General features: G+C 34.0%; 1 protein-coding gene across 1 annotated transcript in view; it reads right to left on the minus strand.

Moving 5' to 3' along the window:
- Nucleotides 1-20,698, minus strand: part of LOC149412306 (UDP-N-acetylglucosamine--peptide N-acetylglucosaminyltransferase 110 kDa subunit-like) — a 118,978-nt gene that overhangs the window by 67,387 nt on the left and 30,893 nt on the right. Inside the window, exon 3 of the mRNA XM_089645911.1 lies at nucleotides 492-675. Coding sequence (XP_089502037.1) covers nucleotides 492-675 — 184 coding nt within the window. The remainder of the gene's footprint in view (nucleotides 1-491; nucleotides 676-20,698) is intronic.

The following is a 20,698-nucleotide window of genomic DNA, read 5'->3' on the forward strand; positions in this document are numbered from 1 at the left end:
AACATAGTATGTGCCTGAGTAGTCGATGAATAAAAGAATTGAATTTACCAATTTTCTCTATTGTTACTTTGCAATAAATTCATGATTCAATTTCAATTTGTCACTGCACTGATGTTATTTGCATTAAATTCATTTCTAGTAATATTTATAATACATACATAAGAGAGAAAAAATATTTAACAGTAAAAGTGCAAATGGCGTCAGTTAGACTGTTTGACCCAAATGGAGTATTAACCATTTTTTTTTAATCATACCTGGTTTTTCCAACACTTGAAGGTCTCCTCAATTTCCTGAAGATTCACAGTGTGCTCAACATGAGAAGAGATCAGTTTACGACTCGCATTGTGCCCACGAGAGGCTGTGGAATGAAGTTTTATTTACTCCCTACAAAATGTCCTCTAGAAGAGTTTGTTGGGGTGTTTAAAACTTAAAGCAAAAAAGAACCTAGGCCCTGATAGAAACCTCTGTAGAGGTGATAGTGTTACACTCACCGGGTTATATTGCAGGGCGGTAACGTAGGCTTGCACGGCTTGCTCCATGTCACCTGCGGCCACCAGCGCCGCGGCCAGGTTGATGTAGCCATCGATGAAATCAGGCTTTAGACGGACAGCGTGACGGTAGTTCTCCAATGCCTCCTGCAGTTGGCCGCGCTCCTTATACACGTTGCCAAGATTACTGGAATTCAAAAAAATAAATTATAATTTTAGATTGAAAGTTGCTTAGTGCCGATATTAAAGTCGTTTAAAGTTATTATATTATAACTATTAAGCAAAAATCTTATCAGTAAAAACTCAGCATTTTGCATTGTATCTTTTATCTGCAATTTCTAGTTCAATGCTTCCATTTTCAGTTTACAATGTCATTTGTATTGTGTAACATTTAAAAAATGAGACAAAATACCACATTTTCTTTGGTTCATATTTTTCAATTGCTAAATAATAAAATACATATCGTCGCATTAATTCGTAGAATGCGTAACCACCAAATGTAAAATTTTACAGGAGGCACAAAAAACCTCGTAGTGAAAAAAAATGAAAGACGGCTCATTCTTTTTATTTATGTTTCGAACATATAATATATTTCGAAATTTATTTTCAATCATTAAACTTTTGTTAGTTAAGGCTTTCTATTTCAAATCAGAGTTAGGAAGTTTACATAAAAACCGAGAATGGAGATACGTATTTTACAAAAGATACATACTTTTCTGCGAACAGTATTATGAACAACATAGCGGAAAATTTGGGAGATAGGAATTTTACATTCACAAAATAAAACACAACAATGTATGTATATGTCGAGGCAGTTTATTTAGATGCATTTTAATGATTTTAATGATGCGGAAGGTTATCGTAAAAGGAGTGGTAATCCTTTTCTAATGTCTGTTTTAAGTCTTGTAAATGCTGGTACTTTTCCTTCCTTAAGGGATTAAATCTGACTCTCAAGTGAAATCTTCAAACTCTGGAGATCATTACAGATTCGGCGACGGTTTTGTGCTGGGTGAGATCTACACTGACCGGGAGTAGTCGTGTCAGAGATGCTCGTTAAGTGACGTATGGGGTTGATGAAGGAGATTGTAGAAGAATTTGATCTGACATTGTCGATCACCCTTGTTGTCCTGTAGAAATAAAACTGATGTACTTACTAGGGTTTGCAAGACCCGGGCAAAGAGTAGCCATGACAGGAAACGTTGAACTGAAACGTAGACTCCTCAGAATGTGAAGATAGGTGGGAGAGACTTGAAAGTGGAACTGGTGAGCAAACATGTGCTTTAAGCGTAGAAACTCTTCATGCTCAGCATCACTTTGGAGTAAAGTGAACGCTTCATCTTGCCCGGTTGGTCGATCCCGAGGCGAGAAGAAAGGACGTCGATAGATGCGTGCGTTCCTGCGTACAATGCAGGACAATTGACCCTCCGCCATCATCCCATGAAGCGGGTAATCTTAATGTTGTGACAACCTGGAGTCGCTTGGCAGTTGATGTTACTCATTTCAGTAGGAAATGTTTACTCACATTTATCGATTGCGGTCCAAGTAGATTTGCCATGTGGCGGGAAATCGAGTCAGATAATGCAGCTTCGATTATCAGACATTTGGAAGAAGTGTTTCGGGAAAGAGGCCCGCCCAAAGTAGTTCTCATGGACAATGGTACTGCATTTTGTTCCTACAGTGTTACAGATAAGTGTAAGAGATGGAATGTTCGTCAAAGATTTCGCGCGGCATTCCGACCAGCTGGAAACGGTATAGTTGAACGACATCATCAAACAATAAAGAGAACTGCAGCCAGAAGTGGAAGCGATCCCCTGCAGGCAATGTTTTGGTACAATCTTTGGCTGCAAAAAGTCAGGATGATCAAGGTGTTGCGCTATCTAGTATAGTTCACACTTACTCGTGGAGACACCCTTCTGCGCAAGTGAATATAGAAGAGGAAGTATTGACTGAGTTCTAAGTGGGCGATCTTCTTGCGGCTAAGCCAGTAGATGGGAGATGCACATCGTGCATGGAAGGGTGACAGGACTTACTTCAGTCAACAACATCGAAGTAGATGGCATACCAAGACATGTGCTTGACCCGCGGAAGATGCCTGACAGAGAACGGACTGTGTCTGAGGAGAGACGAGATGGAATTGCCGCACGTTCCACCGTCAATATTTTGGGTTTGTTTGAAGAGGACAGTGAAGAACCGGATATGCATCAGGAGGAGATCCACTTGCAAAGAGATGGTGACCTTGAAGAAGAGATAATCACACAACAACGACCTATTAGGTAGGACGCGAAGGGCTCCGGGTTAGTTAAATCAATTCGTGCAGTGATGATGACATCAGGAGGGCGTGTGGTGATAAGCAGGTACCACTGTAAAAGCGGTGAACGCAACCGCAGAGGCACATAAAACAAGAGAGCTACGGCAGAGCGTCACACGGTGCAGAAGACGTCAGTTTAGACTACAGATAATAAACACTATTCGTGACTTCACAATTAAAATTAAGGTTATAAAATGTTCAAAATTGAAATAAATTTCCTCAGTCAAAAACACAACAAGCGTGCACGGCTCACCGGCCAATACTGAATTAAGGAGTTTCGAAGTATTCGCGAGTAAAAATGGCACCATGATTTTACGCAGTTTCCTAATTTGTGTTTATCTAAAAGGTTAATTTTTTTTTAAATTTTCGAGTTTTACTAGTCGATGCGGGACTAATTTTAACACCAGATGGCATTAAAAGCGTATTTTAGAAAAATTTGGAGTTACGCAGTCTACGAATTAATGCGACGATATATGCATATTATTGAAAAGAAAAAGGTTTTAAATTATGATAGGTATAAAATAGTCCTTGGGTTCATGAAATTCATGAATTGAAATGGTTAAATTCATTTAAATATATTAATTTTCATTTAACTATGGAGCCATCATCTTCGAACATGGGGCGCAAGTGAACACGGATCTTACTAAAGCTAAACAGCATCCTACTAAACCTAAAGAAGTTTGTATTTAAATGTATTTAATTGTAAAAATGACACGTATTTATGATAATATATATAATATTCATTTCATAACATATAAAATAACACTGATACACAAAAACTTAAAACAATGAATAAACTGTCATAAACCATAGATGTATAAATTGTTAGGACCAGATGCCTCTAGTTCTCGAATCGAAACATTCTGCGACAAAGAAACAGAGATCATTAATAATAATAATAATAGCATAGCATCTACGTAGCGCAGTTGAGTATCATTTCACTTCAAGTGCGCTTAACTATAACAAACTTAAAAACGGTAAGTATTAGTGGTTATGTTCTTAAAATTATTTCTACAGATTGCCTTACCCAATACAGATCGAATATAATAACACTAAATATACTGTTAATACAAAGTGATGTCAAAACTTAGAATAACAATAGCAAGAGGACAGGGCAAAACAAGAACATTAAAACTAAAACATACTATAACACAGAAGGCAGTTTGTGCTCAGAAATGAGAAATAATCTGAAATACACTACCATTGCGGTTCCAGGCTGGAACAGAAATGTCAGCCTATTTCAGGTATTTACCAGCTCTATTTCTCTGTTCCGAGAACAAGTTTCGAGACGCTGGAACCAAAATGATAGCCTGATTCGATATCTAACATCTTTATTTCTCTGTTTCGAGACACCTGATCCACAAAATATATACATATGATCGAATCATATTTAAAAAAGTGACTCGATGTATCATTCATTAGTGGTTCGTGATCGGGTTAGAGACCAGTCCAAGCTGAGTTACAAAATAGAACCAGATAAGAAGCTCGACATTCTGAAATGGGCTTAGCATTGAACCCCTGCTACTCTTCATAGAAAAGTCGCAAATGAGGAATGTAGTTGTGTAGCTTGGACATATACTAAGAATGCCAGAAGACCAAACTACACTAAAAAAAACTAAATGCAATTCTAGAGAAGAGTCCAGTGGATATATTGCGAGGGGCGTCTACAAAAGGCGAGGGGGGTTAGGAGGTTCGAACCCCCCTTCCCAACCACCTCCATATTCAGTTGGAAAAAAATACAAAAAACGGTTAGCAGAGGTACCAAAAAACTTTCTAAAAATTGGAACCCCCTTGCGGAAGGAGCCACTTCATGTTAACACTATGTTTTATTAATATTTGTAGAATACATCAAATTTTATAATTACAATGTACTTACGTATGTGTACTGTAAATATATAAGTAAGTATGAGAAGAAATTTATACCTTACATTAATGGTCCCAGTATGCCAATAATACGTAAAATAAAATGTATTTATTCCAATATAAGTTACTGTAATATATCATTGCACGCAGTGGTATTAACAATACAATACATAATAACATACATGATATCCAAATCTAACGGATAGACATTGTGTGAAATATCTAAATTTACCAACAAAATGATTATATTGTGTCACGTTTATTAACCCATTGGCCTCCGAATTGTTTAGCTAAAAACGTGTCCTTCACATCCGAATTAATTTTGTACCAAAAGTTTTAAATCTGCAGTGGTGTACTAAATCTAATATAACTTTTAAACTAAACATGTAAACGTAACAATTTTTTTAAATGTACATGTGCATTGAATTAAGGTACGGTAAAAATAAATGAATTTGGATAAAATAATTGGATTAAGAAAAGTTGTAGGTACATTAATCATACTTATTACCATATTATATATTTTTGACATAAATATATACTTAATACTATGAAAAAAGTATAGAACTATACAAACATGATGCTAAATTATTAAGTTTACGGAAATTATTTACAACAATAGCTGCCCAAAATGCCAACTCCGTCATGTCTTCTTTCAAATCCTGCAACGTACTTCTTCGTACTACTGGATTGCCGGTAAATGGAATCCGGCTGATGTGTGGAGACGATTTCCACATCCATTCATCAGGATTGGTAGTTTTGCGACGTTTTGCTGGAGGTATGGAAGCCGACGGGTCTACTTCGCTTGTCGAAACGTCCAAAACTTCTACTGCCTCCTAAGTGGATTCTTTGTCCTCAGACTACGGATCTGAAGAATCCATATGGTCACTAAGTTATCGTCGTCAGATTCACATAATAAACTCTCAATTTGGGCTGATGCTAGCTGCCCACCACGCGTTTTACGGACAAGCTTGTCTATTTCTGAACAACTCGCCATTTTGCCGAAATCTAACAAAATTTCAATCGTAAATATCAGGAAAAAACTTTACCAACGGAATCCTGCCAATACTACGAAACAAATGCTTAATTATCTACAAAGCGATTGCCATTTGAAATTTTAAACACAGTTTTCACTTATGTATCCTTTTTTCGTTTTTAATCCTACATACATCAGACCCGCCCGTTTGATTTTAAGACACATCGCTGTACACACGCCGGGACGGCGTCGTTTGAGGCCAATGGGTTAAATTAAAGAAAAGTGGTAGAAACTGTAGACAAGCTGCCTCGTGGCAGCTTTGCGTGATCACTTTTTTGTCATTATTAAAATTGTAGTAATATTAATGTTTTATAATATAAATAATAAACAACCATATACTTATAGAGATGGTCCGATGATCTGTAGGGAACCCGCTTGCACAGCGCGGGTGTAAAATGTGCACCCTAAAGTTTAAGTTTAGACATAACTCCTCAGGCCAATTTGTTGGGTTTTAGGAACAAACCGCTATTACTCTCTATTCGCTTTTCGGAACAGCTGATATGGTCTCATAGAAATCGTTGTCTCTCTTACTGTCATAGTTAGAGATATGAACTAGACGGTGATAGAAAGATAAAACAGCAAGTTTTATATCCAAATATAGACACTAACTACAGAATACTTAAAATGTACACCTCTATGAAACCTAAGTCTCCGACTACAATTTGAGAAAAATTATGTATGAATTTTTTATTAATTACTGCTGTACCCTGCCACGCGTTGCTGTGGAACAGTTCGCCAGTGCATATCTAAAAACAATAGCGCGTGTTGCTTTTACGTCCAACAGATGACAAGGTTTTTTTTTTTTTAAAGTTATGTTTGTCCAAAAGATGGGGCTGTTTTTCCAATAAAGCACGTTCTTACCCATCACAGGTGACAAAAAACATGTTTTTACCTGTGACTAACTGTAACTAACTGTGACTGTTTCTATATAATATAGGCAAATAAAAACACGCATATTCGAATGCAACATTTTGTCAAAAAATTTTTCAAAAGAACTTTTGGAGATAAGTTTTTCAACCAACGAACATTTACATTTATATAGATTTTTGTATGAAACAGCAAAAAAGTTAGGTGGCAGTAATGTTTATAATACATTTTCTAATAAAACTTTTTTTTTTTTCGATATCAGTAATTTTAGTTTTTGTTATTAGATGAAAATGTAAGGTGGGCCTATAAAACCTTTATGTTTGATTTCAAAATAATAATATTTAAAAAAAAATTATTGTTAACTAGCTGTACCCCGCCACGCGTTGCTATGGCACAGTCCATCTGTGCATATCGAAAAACAATAGCGTGTGTTGCTTTTGCGTTCAAAAAACGCTACTGTTTTAAAAAAAGCATGTTTAACCAACTGATATTGATGTTTTAAAAAAAATAAGTTTACCCCTCACAGGTGACATCTACAGAATATAGGTATATATAAACACACGCGTATTCGAATGCAACGTTATGTTTAAAAGCAATGAGTGAAGAACTTTCGGACACTTAAGATTTTGAATAAACGAACATTTAAATTTTTATTTCTATAGATAATAAATTTAGAAGCTTATTTCACCACCTTTTAGAAACAGTTTATGGTTTTCGGGTACATTAAAAAATATCCCATTTTTTTGGATTATATAGAGAAGCGGAAATACACAAAAATTCTCCAACTTTCTGATCTTAAAGAAATATAACGGCCAATACGCCAAAGGCCTGAAGGGGTAAAATTTCAATACTTTGTTCGTGTGAAAACCTAAGAAACATGAACCATCCATGTACTTCCTTTTTCTGGCTATTTTTATTAATCTTACATCGGCCATGCTTTATGTTTCGTCCACTACGTTGCGAAGTAAGTATTGTAAGTCCCTGTCCTTGTTAAGTACCCATCACTTGCTCACCTGTGCCCACGCGGATTGCTGACCCACACTTTAACACATTGGCTGTAAATTGTGCAAGATAGCGCCCTAGTTTTATTGCTTCACAATTCAAATAATTAACAATTGATTGAAATAAAACTATACATTTAAAACTATAATAAAAAATCATGAAAGTCTGTGGCTTTTCAGTAAAATCCATTTATTAAAATATGATGTTATTCAGTTGATTACAATAATATACATGGTTTGTATTTGAAAAAATCCATGTATAGTGTCCTGAACCATTATTTTCTGCACTTATCAGCAAAAAAGGGTTGGGGCAACACACTTATATATTGAATGATGATTACAGAGTTTAAAAAAAATACATTTTACTCTTTTCATTGGGAAGTTCCAACAAAATGTCAACATTTCAAAAAAAACAAAAAATGTCGATAAGAGACAACTCAATATGCATACTTAATAATATCAGTTGGTATAATACCGCGGAAGAACCATTTGTAAAAAAGTTTGGGATGGACCAAAACTATCTCGGGATATAAGTGCTTTTGCTTACTTATGAACTGGGGATGGTTCATTGGCGGTATTAACTTTAACCGAGTACATGGAGTCTATTGGTCAATTTCATGGTAAGTCTTAAGTTTCCAAGGTTTTGCTTCAGTTTTGACCATGGATAATTGGTATACATGTATACATGGGTGAAAACATAGACATCGCTATTAGGATTCTCCAATTTGAAAAGAATTGCATCATAACTACTTGCCCATAAGATTATAAAATTGACTTACTTACAAACAGGGAAATTTCTACAGTTTACTTGCAATGGTTCGTTCAAATTTTGACTAATTTTAACGGCAAATTTAAGATTTCTTGAACTGTTCATTGAAAGATTAATTTAGCACCGGTACTGCGTTAGCTTTGGTTTTTTTTATGAAGTAGGTGCTCAAAAGGGATTATAATTTTTAAAATCCTGGTTCATATGGAAAACCAATTCCCTCACAAACCTTCACAAGCTTATCATACATGCCTGGTTTTTGAAGTTTATATTGTTGTAATAAAATAGGCTTGACATTATGTTATTTTTTTTTTTTTTCTTTGTTGTAAACCACTTTGTTGAGTTGTATAGGTCAACCGGTTTCGGTTTCACTTAACCAAGTTGATTTTTCAAGTTCTGTGAAGGTTCTATCCAAGTTCTGTTACTATTTCAGTTTTGTATAGAAACTGGTCAATAATGATATAATAATAGTGAATAGAACCTTCACAGAACTTGAAAATCAACTTTGAAATTAGATTAATTGTTCAAATTCTGTGGAACAACCCATCGTAAGACGTATTCCTATTTTATTTTTATGAATTATTTGGACTTCCGTATTTTTTACCATACGTTTAGTAGATCTTGGAATTGTGTATGAATGTAAGCTTGCATTTGTGCTCATATTGGGTTGTGCCAATAGTCTAAGAATATTGTTTTTCTTCTTAGTCCGCAGTAGGCCGGAGGTGGAGAGTGGCTCTTGGAATCCTCAAAAGATGGGTTGCTCTCTCATGTTGGAGAGGGTTGAGATTTCTCTACATAAGGGAGCGCGGCTACTATCAGTGGCTATATATAACAAATTTTCTTCTGGATGTGCTCAAATTGCACTCCCTGCAGCTCAGAATAGAGGAGTCTGCCGCTACCCAGTTTGTTAGACGGCTGCGAGGCTCTATGGAGAATTCAGCTATTTTGAAACACATAAGTCGTCTCTGTGTTCTTGATGACTTACATGTAAAGTTGGCTAATGATGCTTAGTATTTCTATAACTGAGAGGTGGCAGAGATGTTGCTGTATTAGTGCTGCTTTATTAAGGTATCTTCTCCAATACTGAAACAACAGATAACAAAATCATAAGATGATATTTACATACTCCGTTAAGCTTCCTCGAGACTTATCTGAATTGACCACTGTTTTTAAGAAACATTTAGAAAGGGATATATGGGCTTGGCTTAAAATAAGGACGGTTGAACCTTCCGACTGGAATTGGAACTCTGAATGGAAATGTTAATATATGAAAATACGTACATACCTGTTTATGTTTTGATCCATTTTTACATAGTCAAAACCACCTCGTTTACATCTTCCGACAATAAAATTCTTACGTTATTATGTTTCATAGGTCCAATTAGGCCCAGCAGTCGTCCTGGCGCCATGGCTGGCCTGTCTTCTACATGGCACCGCCACAGGCATCACCACATATGTAATAACTGCTCATTTGAAGCTCGGTTTTTGATCTGTAGAAGAATTATTCAATGAATTGAATAACAATTATTAACTCACATAATTATTCTAGAAATGAATGATAAAAAATTGCTTATGGGGTTTAAGATTTCAAGTAAATATTTTTTAGGCATATTGTTTGAAGTCAAAGTGAAAAGTAAAATAAAATGTTAACAAAAACAACAGAAAAGTAAAATTAAATTATTCACATGGATAATAAAAGAAATGATAACTATAAAGTATACATATGTTATAATGATTAGGTAAGTCGATAAGTTTAGAGTAACTAATGTAATGACAGTGAATAAAGTAGAACCTACAGAATACTTCATAATAATTATCAAAGGTACAAGAATATTTATATAACTTATTTAACCAAGTACTTTTAAAACCTACTATAAGATTTGGCAGTCGTGATGGGACCGAGAATGCTTTATTTTATCAAAAATAAACCCATTTTAAGTTATTATACATGTGATTAAATGGTATGTGAAAGTATGAATTCATTATAATAGTTGTTATAAATTTTGAAAAAGAGAGACTATTCAAATTCATTGTGGCGAGAAAGGCAGGGCCGTAAGTGTCGTAAGGTATTTACTGATTCTTATAGTAATTTATAGCTGTTATGCTCATAGATAATCTCCAATGAGAGACAGCATTAGTTTTCACTGCCTCATAAATTCTGGCCCTCTACCAATAGAAACAGGTTCTCCCACAGCCAAAATTTTGAGGGCAAAATTTATACAACATTGTCTACACAGAGACTATGTAGATAACATTGTTTCACTTTAAGCCCTCGATCTTAATGACGAAACCTTTTAAATAATTATGAATAGTTGAAATGAATATTTTATGATAGCTACTGAAACACACATTTAAAGATTGACGAGCAATTTTTCGTTAAGATTGGGGTTGTATGCAAAAAAATAAAAAATTAAACGATGGATTCTCCTAGACCTCATCAAAACAACAATATTAAAGAAAGAGATTCAAGTAATAAAAAAATCATGAATACTTACTGTTTTTATCACAATTATTAATATTGACTGTGAACATGCTCGAAACTCAGTAATGTGATTTTAGGGGTTAAGATGATTTCTTACTCCTTTATGCTACCTTGTTAGTCAAATTCGTTGTGTGCCTAGGTAGCTATCCTTTAACCTGAATCCGAACAAACAAAATTTTGTTGCTACGAGGTATTTAATATTCATTGTCGATAATCTGTATTGGCATCTTAAAGTCTGAACAGTTTTTGATTGATGTAGATGGATGATATTTTCAAAAAGAACTGTTGAAGTTTTCAAACAGCATACCCGATGAGAAAATGTCAAAAAGAAAATTTAGAAACACTTTTACACAATTTTCCTAAAAGAATTTTTTCAGAAAAATAAAAATTGGCCAACAATGATAATTTCCAAATTTCACATAATATCAAAAAGATTTGTTTTATTTTAGGATCCATTTCCCGACAATCAATTTTTTTGCCAATGAACTTTGTTCATAAATATACAAATTCCCCAACATCGATAATTTCACCTAATATAAAAAAAAAATTATAAAAATTTCAGAACTCATTTTCTGACCCATTTTCATACCAACTTTCAGATCAAAAAATTTTCATTGGATCGGTCGATATTATTTGTCCAAGTAACAAGCTATTTTTGGAAACGGATTCTATCGGCTTTCTGTTGGGCCTATGAAATAAAAAATGATTTTTTGTATGTAAATGGTAATCTTGAAATTTTAGAGCTCTCAAATCTTTTTGGTTAAAAACTGCTGTCAAAATTCACAATTTCGGTAAGCAATCGACATAAACCTAATGCTCTAATTGCCGTTTTAAATTACACCTTTTTTCATCCTGTTTATTTTATATAAAGGTAGGTATACATATGTTATATTCTGGTAGTTGGTACGGTGAAAGATGTGTGTTGGTATTACCGATTTTCGTACATTTTAAGATGGCGGACATTATTTAACGTCTGCCACCTATTACTATTTTACGAAACTATGTTACGTGAAAATGTTTATTCATTTTGTATTTGAAATATAAGTAAAAAGAATACAATATCTATTTACGACTTTCGCGTGTATATTCGATGATTGAAATTTTGTTTCTGCCATCTCTCATTGTTTTACGTAACTATATTACGTGAAAATGTTGCATTTTATTTATTTAAAAGATTTAAGTATTAACTACTACTTGTATTTATTACTGATTGTGAATATGTATTACTCTATTGTTAACTTCGCGTGAATGTTTGATGATTTGACATTTTCTTTTGAGTAAATAATACACGAGAACTTTACATACGAACAGTTAACTCATAGAATAAATAATATTTATGTGTTTTAACTTTACATTGTTACATACTTTTTATTAATGGATAGAAACAGTGTGAGCGGTTTATTTATGGGACAGGGTTGTGAGACTGTTTCTTTGGAATCTGCGCTGCTGTGTTTTGGTAGTTATACCTCATATATTATACGAATATAGGATTAAGATACGATGATCAGGTAGGCCGTTTTTCCAAGGCTGAAAGACGAACGGGTAGTCAAAAACATCGATTGGGTGATGACAAAACACGTGACAAAGCTCGCAAATGACAGATGATTCTATGATTGTGATCTATGGCTATGTTCAAGGTGTTGCTATTTTTTTAAGATTTAGTACCATCTCAAAATATTATTTCTTTTCTAATGGCAACTACTATCTACATGAGATCGTAAGTATGAAAGTAATGCTCGTCGCTGTCCTAGTTCTTGTATGTTCAATAGACCTTTTTTTGCAAAACTGAGTTATGAATGCCAATATGTTCATTATCCTATTGCGCATTCATGAAGCTCAAAAAAACCATATTATTTGTTTTTTAAGTGACATTTTAAGCATTTTTCGAATGCCAATATCCACTCACGGAATAATGTTTCAGTTCTTATTTGTTCAATCTCCTGGATATTGAACATTCAAACACTCTATGAATATAATATTTTTTTAAAAGTGTTCAATCTCCACTGTCAACCAATCAGGAGCCGGCTAGTTAAAATGTGCGGCCATGTTGATTTTTAGTTGTTTTCTAACAAAGAAATTTTTCCACTAAAAATACGTTTAATTGTGAATATATACTGTTATTGAACTAAAAAAATGACTTCACCGACTCCAGAATCAATAAACCTTAGAACAGTAGCTCAAATAGAAAGGTAAGTCTTAAAATTATGTCATTTATAGGATTTTTCACCATATTTTACATGTACTTCTTGAATTTTATTAGATCAACCCGACAATCTGATTTATTTTATCTACCCTCGTGTAGAACAAACATTCGAAAAAAATCCCCAATTCCTCGCATATGTGCGAATATATAATAAAAAATTTTACAGCATTGACATTTTTGGTAATAACCTAAAGAAATATCGATATGAAGTAATGCGTACGATCGATTATTAATATGAGAGTATGGAATGTATCGGCAGCATCTCCTATCCTCTTCCTATTTTCCTCTTCCTATCCTCTTCCTATTTTCCTCTTCCTCTCCCCTTCCTTTAACACCAAATTAATTTTAAGAAACTAAAACTTCATTTCTAATGCACTTTAACATAAGAAACTTCTGTGGCTTGACTACAATTTACTTGTATATTTATATCTATCACTGCATATTATATAAAAGCTGTTTGTTTCTTACAAAATAAATAAATAAATTTGCTGGGCAAATATACAGGGTGATTAATTTATTATTAATTTATTCAATTATTTATTTACAAACTTAGGACTTTTATCTAAAATGAGTATTGATAAATTATATTAGTGCATTAAAACTTATTTTTATTCAAGAAATACAACAAAAGAGCCATGACATGGAAATATGCAAGAAGTCAACTGTCCTCATAGTCTGATTGAAAGACATCTACGACACATATTTAGTCCGTTATCACTGCTGAGATCGCTGATGAAAACGAAGTCCAAATATTCCAATTTTGAATTCATTCAATTAAAAGTTTCTGATTTTTTGTTTTTTTTAGTCACATAAAAAAAAACATATTCTTATGTAGGAACTACAATAAAACCAACTAGGCCCGCTACTAACAACAATAAATGTAATGTTAAAAAGCGCACACCCATAACCCAAATCGCGGGATATTATAATTTTAGGATTTTAAGAGCTGAAAGTATTTAAAAAAATATATATTTTATCCACGATAATCAACATAAATAATAAGCTCACGGCAAATAAGACCTTCCGAAAGAAAAAAATCTTTCTAAAGTAAGTAAACTTTAAAAATTACATTTATCAAATGTAGGTAAAAAACAATTAAAAAAAAATTTCAACTGAAAATTGAACTTTAATAATTTTACGCATCACTCGGGAAATTTTTTATGGAATACCGCACACAGTCTCAACTGCTCCCAACCATCTGGAGCCAGTGAGACTATGGAATCCCCAATTGGGGTATATTAGTAGATTGTGAGGCTGAAGGTAGTGTGGAGGGGAAGGAGATGGAGAGGAGAAAGAGAGGAAGGAGGATGAAGGAGAAGAGAGATGGTATGTGAGTATCTATTCAGATCTGATCACCAAACACGGCTAAAGCCATTTCATTTCTTATGGTGGTCTTTACACCATATCTTCCTCTCTGGAACATGCCGCAAATAGACTCTATGTTATTTTAAATGAATAATTTGTGAAAATAACATAAATGAGTCAAATAAAATTTAATTGCGCACGCCGGGATTTGAATCCGCGACCTCCGGATTTCTAGTCAAGAGTACCCCTAGACCACGGAGGCCGTAATACGTACGATGTAAGAATATTTCACATCACGCATGCACCGACAACCGATAGTAGTATATTAGCGGTAGGTACCTTTGTACTTGTGCATTGTTTTCAAACTTCCAAAATATTGGATGATTTATATAGAGCAGTTTTTGTGAAAAATCAACTCAAGGACTCTGTTTGTATATTTTAAAGTAATACTTTAAGTCAACTACTAACTAAGATAAAAGTAAAGTATTTGAAATCTGAAAATCACCCTGTATATGCAATTTACCACTAATTGGCTAATTGAACAAAAAATACCTCAAACTTATGGGAGCCGAATTGTTCAATCTCCAGACAATATGTTCAATATCCAAAATAATCATTCATAATTTTCAAGCCATGTTCAACGTCCACCTTTAAAGTCATAATATGGGCATATTATAGCTTCAATCTTCGAAAAATGATCTTTAATAATTTCCTGTTACACATATGTATTAAACGAAATAACCAAAATCGAGAATTGTTTAGAATTTGCCTGTAAAAACAAAAAAAACGTCTCCTGTAAAATTTGCTAAATGGTCTATTGAACATACAAGAACTAAGGCAGCGTCGTGTAAAGTGTAAATCTTTCGTGTGGGTATGGTATGGTGATCGTTATGAAAAAAAGTATGGTGTAAAGCGGTTGTAAGGCACTGCGTAGAAAAGTTCCACACTGAACTGCGCAGCAGACCTTACATACTATAACGAACATAATTTTCTGCGCAGGGTCTTGCAACATTCGGTTTATGTCGATTGCTTACCGACCCGTGTTATAACGGAATTAGTAGAAATTAGTTATAATTCGTCGAGTGAATTTCAAATACAACATACGTATATTATGTAGGTTCACAAATGTTGTTATTTCGATAGAAAAATGAATAGGTACCTTCGTGACAAGTCATTTTTTCACACATTCTAATAATTGCTGTTGTATATACAAAAGGGCAAAACTCGACTCTCAGGGAACTTGACTAAATTGGGCGAAGACGTTCAAAAAGCCGCCTGCAGGGCCTAGCAGCAAAAAACCCACGGCAGCAGGTTTATCTGCTAGTACGTAATTATTATGTTTGCGTTGTCACTTGTCAGTGTTTTTGTTAGGCCATAGAAAAATGTTGTGATTTATTTATTACGGGCAATGGGCTTAATCGAAATATTTTAACGGATTGATATGACCACATTTTAGTACGAAGATACTCCATTTTTATTAGTATTTTCGTTATTGCAGTAATTTATCAGAAAAATATCTTAGATACACTGGCATTATTATAGTATTATGTGCTACTGTAGTAAGTAAATTGCACTGAGAAAGTTTTAAAAAAATGTACGTACCTATGGTAAATGTGATATAATAATTAGTGTAAGTACTATAACTACTAATGTATCTTAAATATATGAGAATTCGGATATATTGAGGGTAAATTCAAATGGAAACAGTTCTTTTGATAATAACGTCTTTAAAATATTTCTTTACATAGTTCCAATATACTTTACAAAAAGGCCGTGAATAGCAATATTTACTTCTAAAACTCTCAGCCAGTTGCGTCACGTCCATGAAATCCTTTTGGACTGAAGGCCAAAATCTGCTTCCATTACGATACTCTCCTGGCGAACACAGTGGCCAACTTAGTGGATCCAACTATTTAACAAGTAAATTTTATTTAATTAAATTGTCTAATTCCACAATTTACTCATTTTAAATAATATAATTTAACACCATTTAGGAATTAAACGTTGGTTGAAGTGGCTTTGGCCGTGTTTGGTGACCAGATCTGAATAGCCAGGTACTTCCCCACCTTCCTCTTCCCCATCCCCTTCCCTTCCCCAATACCTTCAGCCTCACAACATACCCCAATTAGGGATGCCATTGTCTCACTGGCTCCAGACGGTTGGGAGCAGTTGGGACACATAAAAAAATGTTAATTCAAAATATACCTAATGAAAATTATACTGAACCCAGAAATGTATATAAGAGAAATAAGCCAAATAAATTAAGATTCCTGTGGTTGTTAAGTCACCTGCCTTCAACCCGTGCGTAAGGCTCTCAAATACCTACCTACCTTTACTTGTCCACCTACACTAATCTGGATGAATTATCAGAATATTATACCCACAGACCTGAACACGTGACCAGTTACCGACCATCGTTACACTCCTCTCACGTGGCCGGGGCTGTAAGGTTACATTCATCTTCTAATTTAAATAAGGCGTCTGGGTGTTTGTGGCGGGCGGCCTGGATTTGATTTGTATGCAAATCTACAGTTTTATTCCGGGGTCTAAAAACAAGAGGATGGAGTCTATATTATTTTTTTTAAATCGAAAACGCTATCAACAATCTTCGATACGTTTGCGCTAGTATTATCGAACACCTTCAATTGAAATACAGAAAAAAAAATTCCTCCCTAATTAAACTGTATTATAAATAACGCAATCTGCAGATACCTAGACTGAGAAATTTCTTATTTTATAAACAATTTACCGTTTTTGATATAGGTATAGGTATATGCAGATGACAAGATTTTTCCCTCAAATATAGCAGTACCTACTTGGTTTTAATATAATCAGCGCAATTCTGAACACAGTGTACGCATATGATTTAAGATTTTCACGGCCAAAAGTATTTTTGTTATTTGTTTTTGGGGTGTTATGCCGTTTGACCTAAACTTTGGCTAAAGAAAGAGTTAGCGCAACACGGCATAACACCCCAAAAACAAATAACAAAAAATAAACAGTGTACTCACATTATAGTGCGTATAAACAGGTCGAGCCGAAAAAGAGCCGCACAAGACAGGGAAGAATGGAAGAGGAGATTAGATGAAATTGCTGCAAACCAATCCCAGGATTGAAACCAGAGAGAGAGAAACAGGTCAAAATTTCCGCTAATCAAGCCATGAATTAATTATAGGAATGAAACGAATCAAACTGTGCGAAACGCCTGTTTCCGTTGTTTTGTTCCTTTCCTCTAATTCGTGGCTCGGTTCGCGCAAATTTCGTACTATTTATATGCACTCTAATGCTAGGTATGCATACACGAGCCGAACTGCCGAGCTGAACCTTAACTTATGGGAAAGGAACGAAGAAACGTCGCTTGCAGTTGCTTCGTTCTTTTCCCATAATTCGTGGCTCTCTTCGCGTTTCGGTTGGCAAATGTATACGTAGGTACCATTCATTACACATTGTTACCGCGTTTGACCTTCTCCGAGGGGAAAATACCAACTTAGATAACACATTCGTTTATTAACCTGTTAACCGGGCGGGACGTATAAATACGTCAAACGTAAACAGTATCGGGTACGGGTAGGACATATGAATACGTACTTGAAATATATGTTGCGCCCTGGAACGAGCGATACGTATTTCCGAGCATATCACACGGAAATTGAGTTTTTGATTTTTACATATTTTTATTTTTAAACTCAATGTTTCTCTTTTATCTGTGTGCTTTTGTTTATTTTTCTGTAATTATAATGTGTGTAACCTTTTTTATGTTTTTTGTTATCTTTATAATTGTTTGTAAAGTTTCTATTTTTTTATTCGATGTTTTCATTTTTAAAATGCATAAATGAAAAAAAAAATTGAAATTACGTCCTCCGAGCGTGACGTACTGATACGTCCTATTGAAGGAGTTCGCGCCCGTTGTATGCTGCGTAATTCAAAACGGAATTCCCCGGCTAACAGGTTCATACTATTGAAACACTAACTTTGTGTGTAGGTGCCACCATAGATATTTAATTAACACGCCAATAGACTACCAAATAAACTAAATCATATGTAACTTTCAAAGGTCGCAGTCAATTTGGTGTTACATATGATTATAATTTTGGTATGTTTTTATTAAGCCCTGAGGAATGTTTAGGCGGAACCGAAACCAGTTTGTTTATATATTATTAATTTATACACTCATTAGTATGATGTCTAAACAAAGTTATTTCACGTATCTTCGATATACTTAAAAAGGAATGGTCCTTTATTTTCCCCCTATAGACTCAAAAACTACGAGACCAATTTCTCTGAATATTTCAAAGTTTATTCTTATTAATGCCAGAAGTTTTTAGAGAGTGGATTGAATAGCAAAAGAAGTCGGGGACGCCCCATGAAGAAGGGCATTATCTCTTCATTAGAATGAAAAAAGTTGATATAATGAAGTTTTTTTTTAAATTGTATCAATCTGGTTTACAGTAATGAATGGTGGAAATCGGGCACGCCCAAGAAGACGTGGCACGATCACGATGAAACAATTTTCAGGTACACTAAAATTCAGTACCTCAAAATTTTACTCCATACCATTCATAACATAACCCCGAGCAGCGCCGGTTACACGTCAGCTAGTTCAAATTATAAATACTAGATCTGTCGTGAAGGCAATAGTATGGTTCCGAAATCGATTTGCGTGTTCTTACCTAAATAGTATTAATTTATTTATTAATTAAAATAAATCTACATTAACCAATTTACTAATATACGAAAATTTTATATCTACATCCTTAGCATACATGTGCCAGGTAGACTCAGTATACACTGACTTCAGCAAAGCATTTGACAAGGTGTGTCACAAAATATTAATCAATAAATTAGCTAAACTTGGAATTTACGGTAATTTACTAAATTGTTCAAAAGTAGTCTTTGTGTGATAATAAATGGCACGAATTCATACGAATGTATGGCGACAAGTGGAGTGCCGCAAGGCTCTCATCTAGGGCCCATTTTGTTTATAATATTCATAAACGACATTGTTGATGTATTTACTGATATAAACGTTCTACTGTTTGCCGACGACATGAATCTTTATAGAGAGATTAACCACATTAATGATTGTATTACACTTCAAACTAAATTGAGATATCTTTTTGAATGGTGCTCAATCAACAAATTAGCATCAAACATAAATAAATGCCAGTTCATTTATTTTTCCAAAATAAGTAATCCTATTTTTTTTCAATTTATTTATTTTTTATTTATTGGATGATTTGTATAGCGCCGCTTTTGTGAGATATCACCTCAGGGGCGCTTTACAGTTAATGCAGATATTACAAACAAAATATAAATATTACAAATTGAAATTAAGTTAAATAAAATGAAGTACAAAAACAGGTGACACGATGATGAAGATAATTTAGGAACATTTATTATGTTATATAAAACCCTTGTCAGATGCCAACTTGAGTATAACTCTACGTTATGGTCTCCATTTTTCAATATTCATTCAGATAACATTGAAAAGATTCAAAGGAAGTTTCTAAGGTTTATAAATTATAAATTGCATATTCCTATACAAAACATAAATTACAATTACCTCTTGGATAAAATGTCTCTATTGAAGCTTTCAGAAAGAAGAATAAGCACAGATTAAATACTGTTACAAAGAATACTACATTTTAAAATTGACTGTCCCGAATTACTTCAATGTATCAATATCCATGTTCCCAAAAAATCATGCCGACATTTCTTACATTTTTACTTCAATAACACCAGGACACTAGCTTACCAAAATTCTCCGATTCCGAGACTTCACAATCTCGGAAACAAATATTCTGATCTGGGTGATATATTTCATTTGAAAACTAATCAGTATAAATGTTGTATATTCTATCACTTTTATTCTTCTAGACACAACTAGACCTATGTACCCATATAACTTCTCCGCTTCTACTATTTTGTTTTGTTGAATCTTTTAAACTCAATTATGTGAGTGAGGATTCATTTTTGCCATTATGTTTACATTCTTCTTTATTGTATTAATTTTTAAGTGTTTAACAAAATGCTTGTATTTTTTTAAAGAAAATCCACTAGGGCGTGTAATAAATAAATAAATAATGTGACTCTTCATTGCAAAGTAAATCTGATAGTATTATTGTCCTAGCGTCTGGACGATGTAGACCCTCTGATTGGTCAAATTTAAATTGTTTGTTTCGGTTAAATTCCGCTAACTTCAAAATTATGACCCGATTTAATACTAAAATAGGATCCGCAGATTTCTTCAAAAGCATCTTTTCTGCTCAAATAATTTTTAGATAATATCGAAGAAAATATGTTTTAGAAAGTTCACAATGCATTGGATTAATTACATTACAGTAAAAATTATCCACAATTACGTTTTATATATTTGACGTCT

The sequence above is a fragment of the Hesperophylax consimilis genome, chromosome 23 (assembly GCF_061612785.1).
Source record: "Hesperophylax consimilis isolate HC1 chromosome 23, BYU_Hcon_1.0, whole genome shotgun sequence".
In the NCBI taxonomy this organism is placed as follows: domain Eukaryota; kingdom Metazoa; phylum Arthropoda; class Insecta; order Trichoptera; family Limnephilidae; genus Hesperophylax; species Hesperophylax consimilis.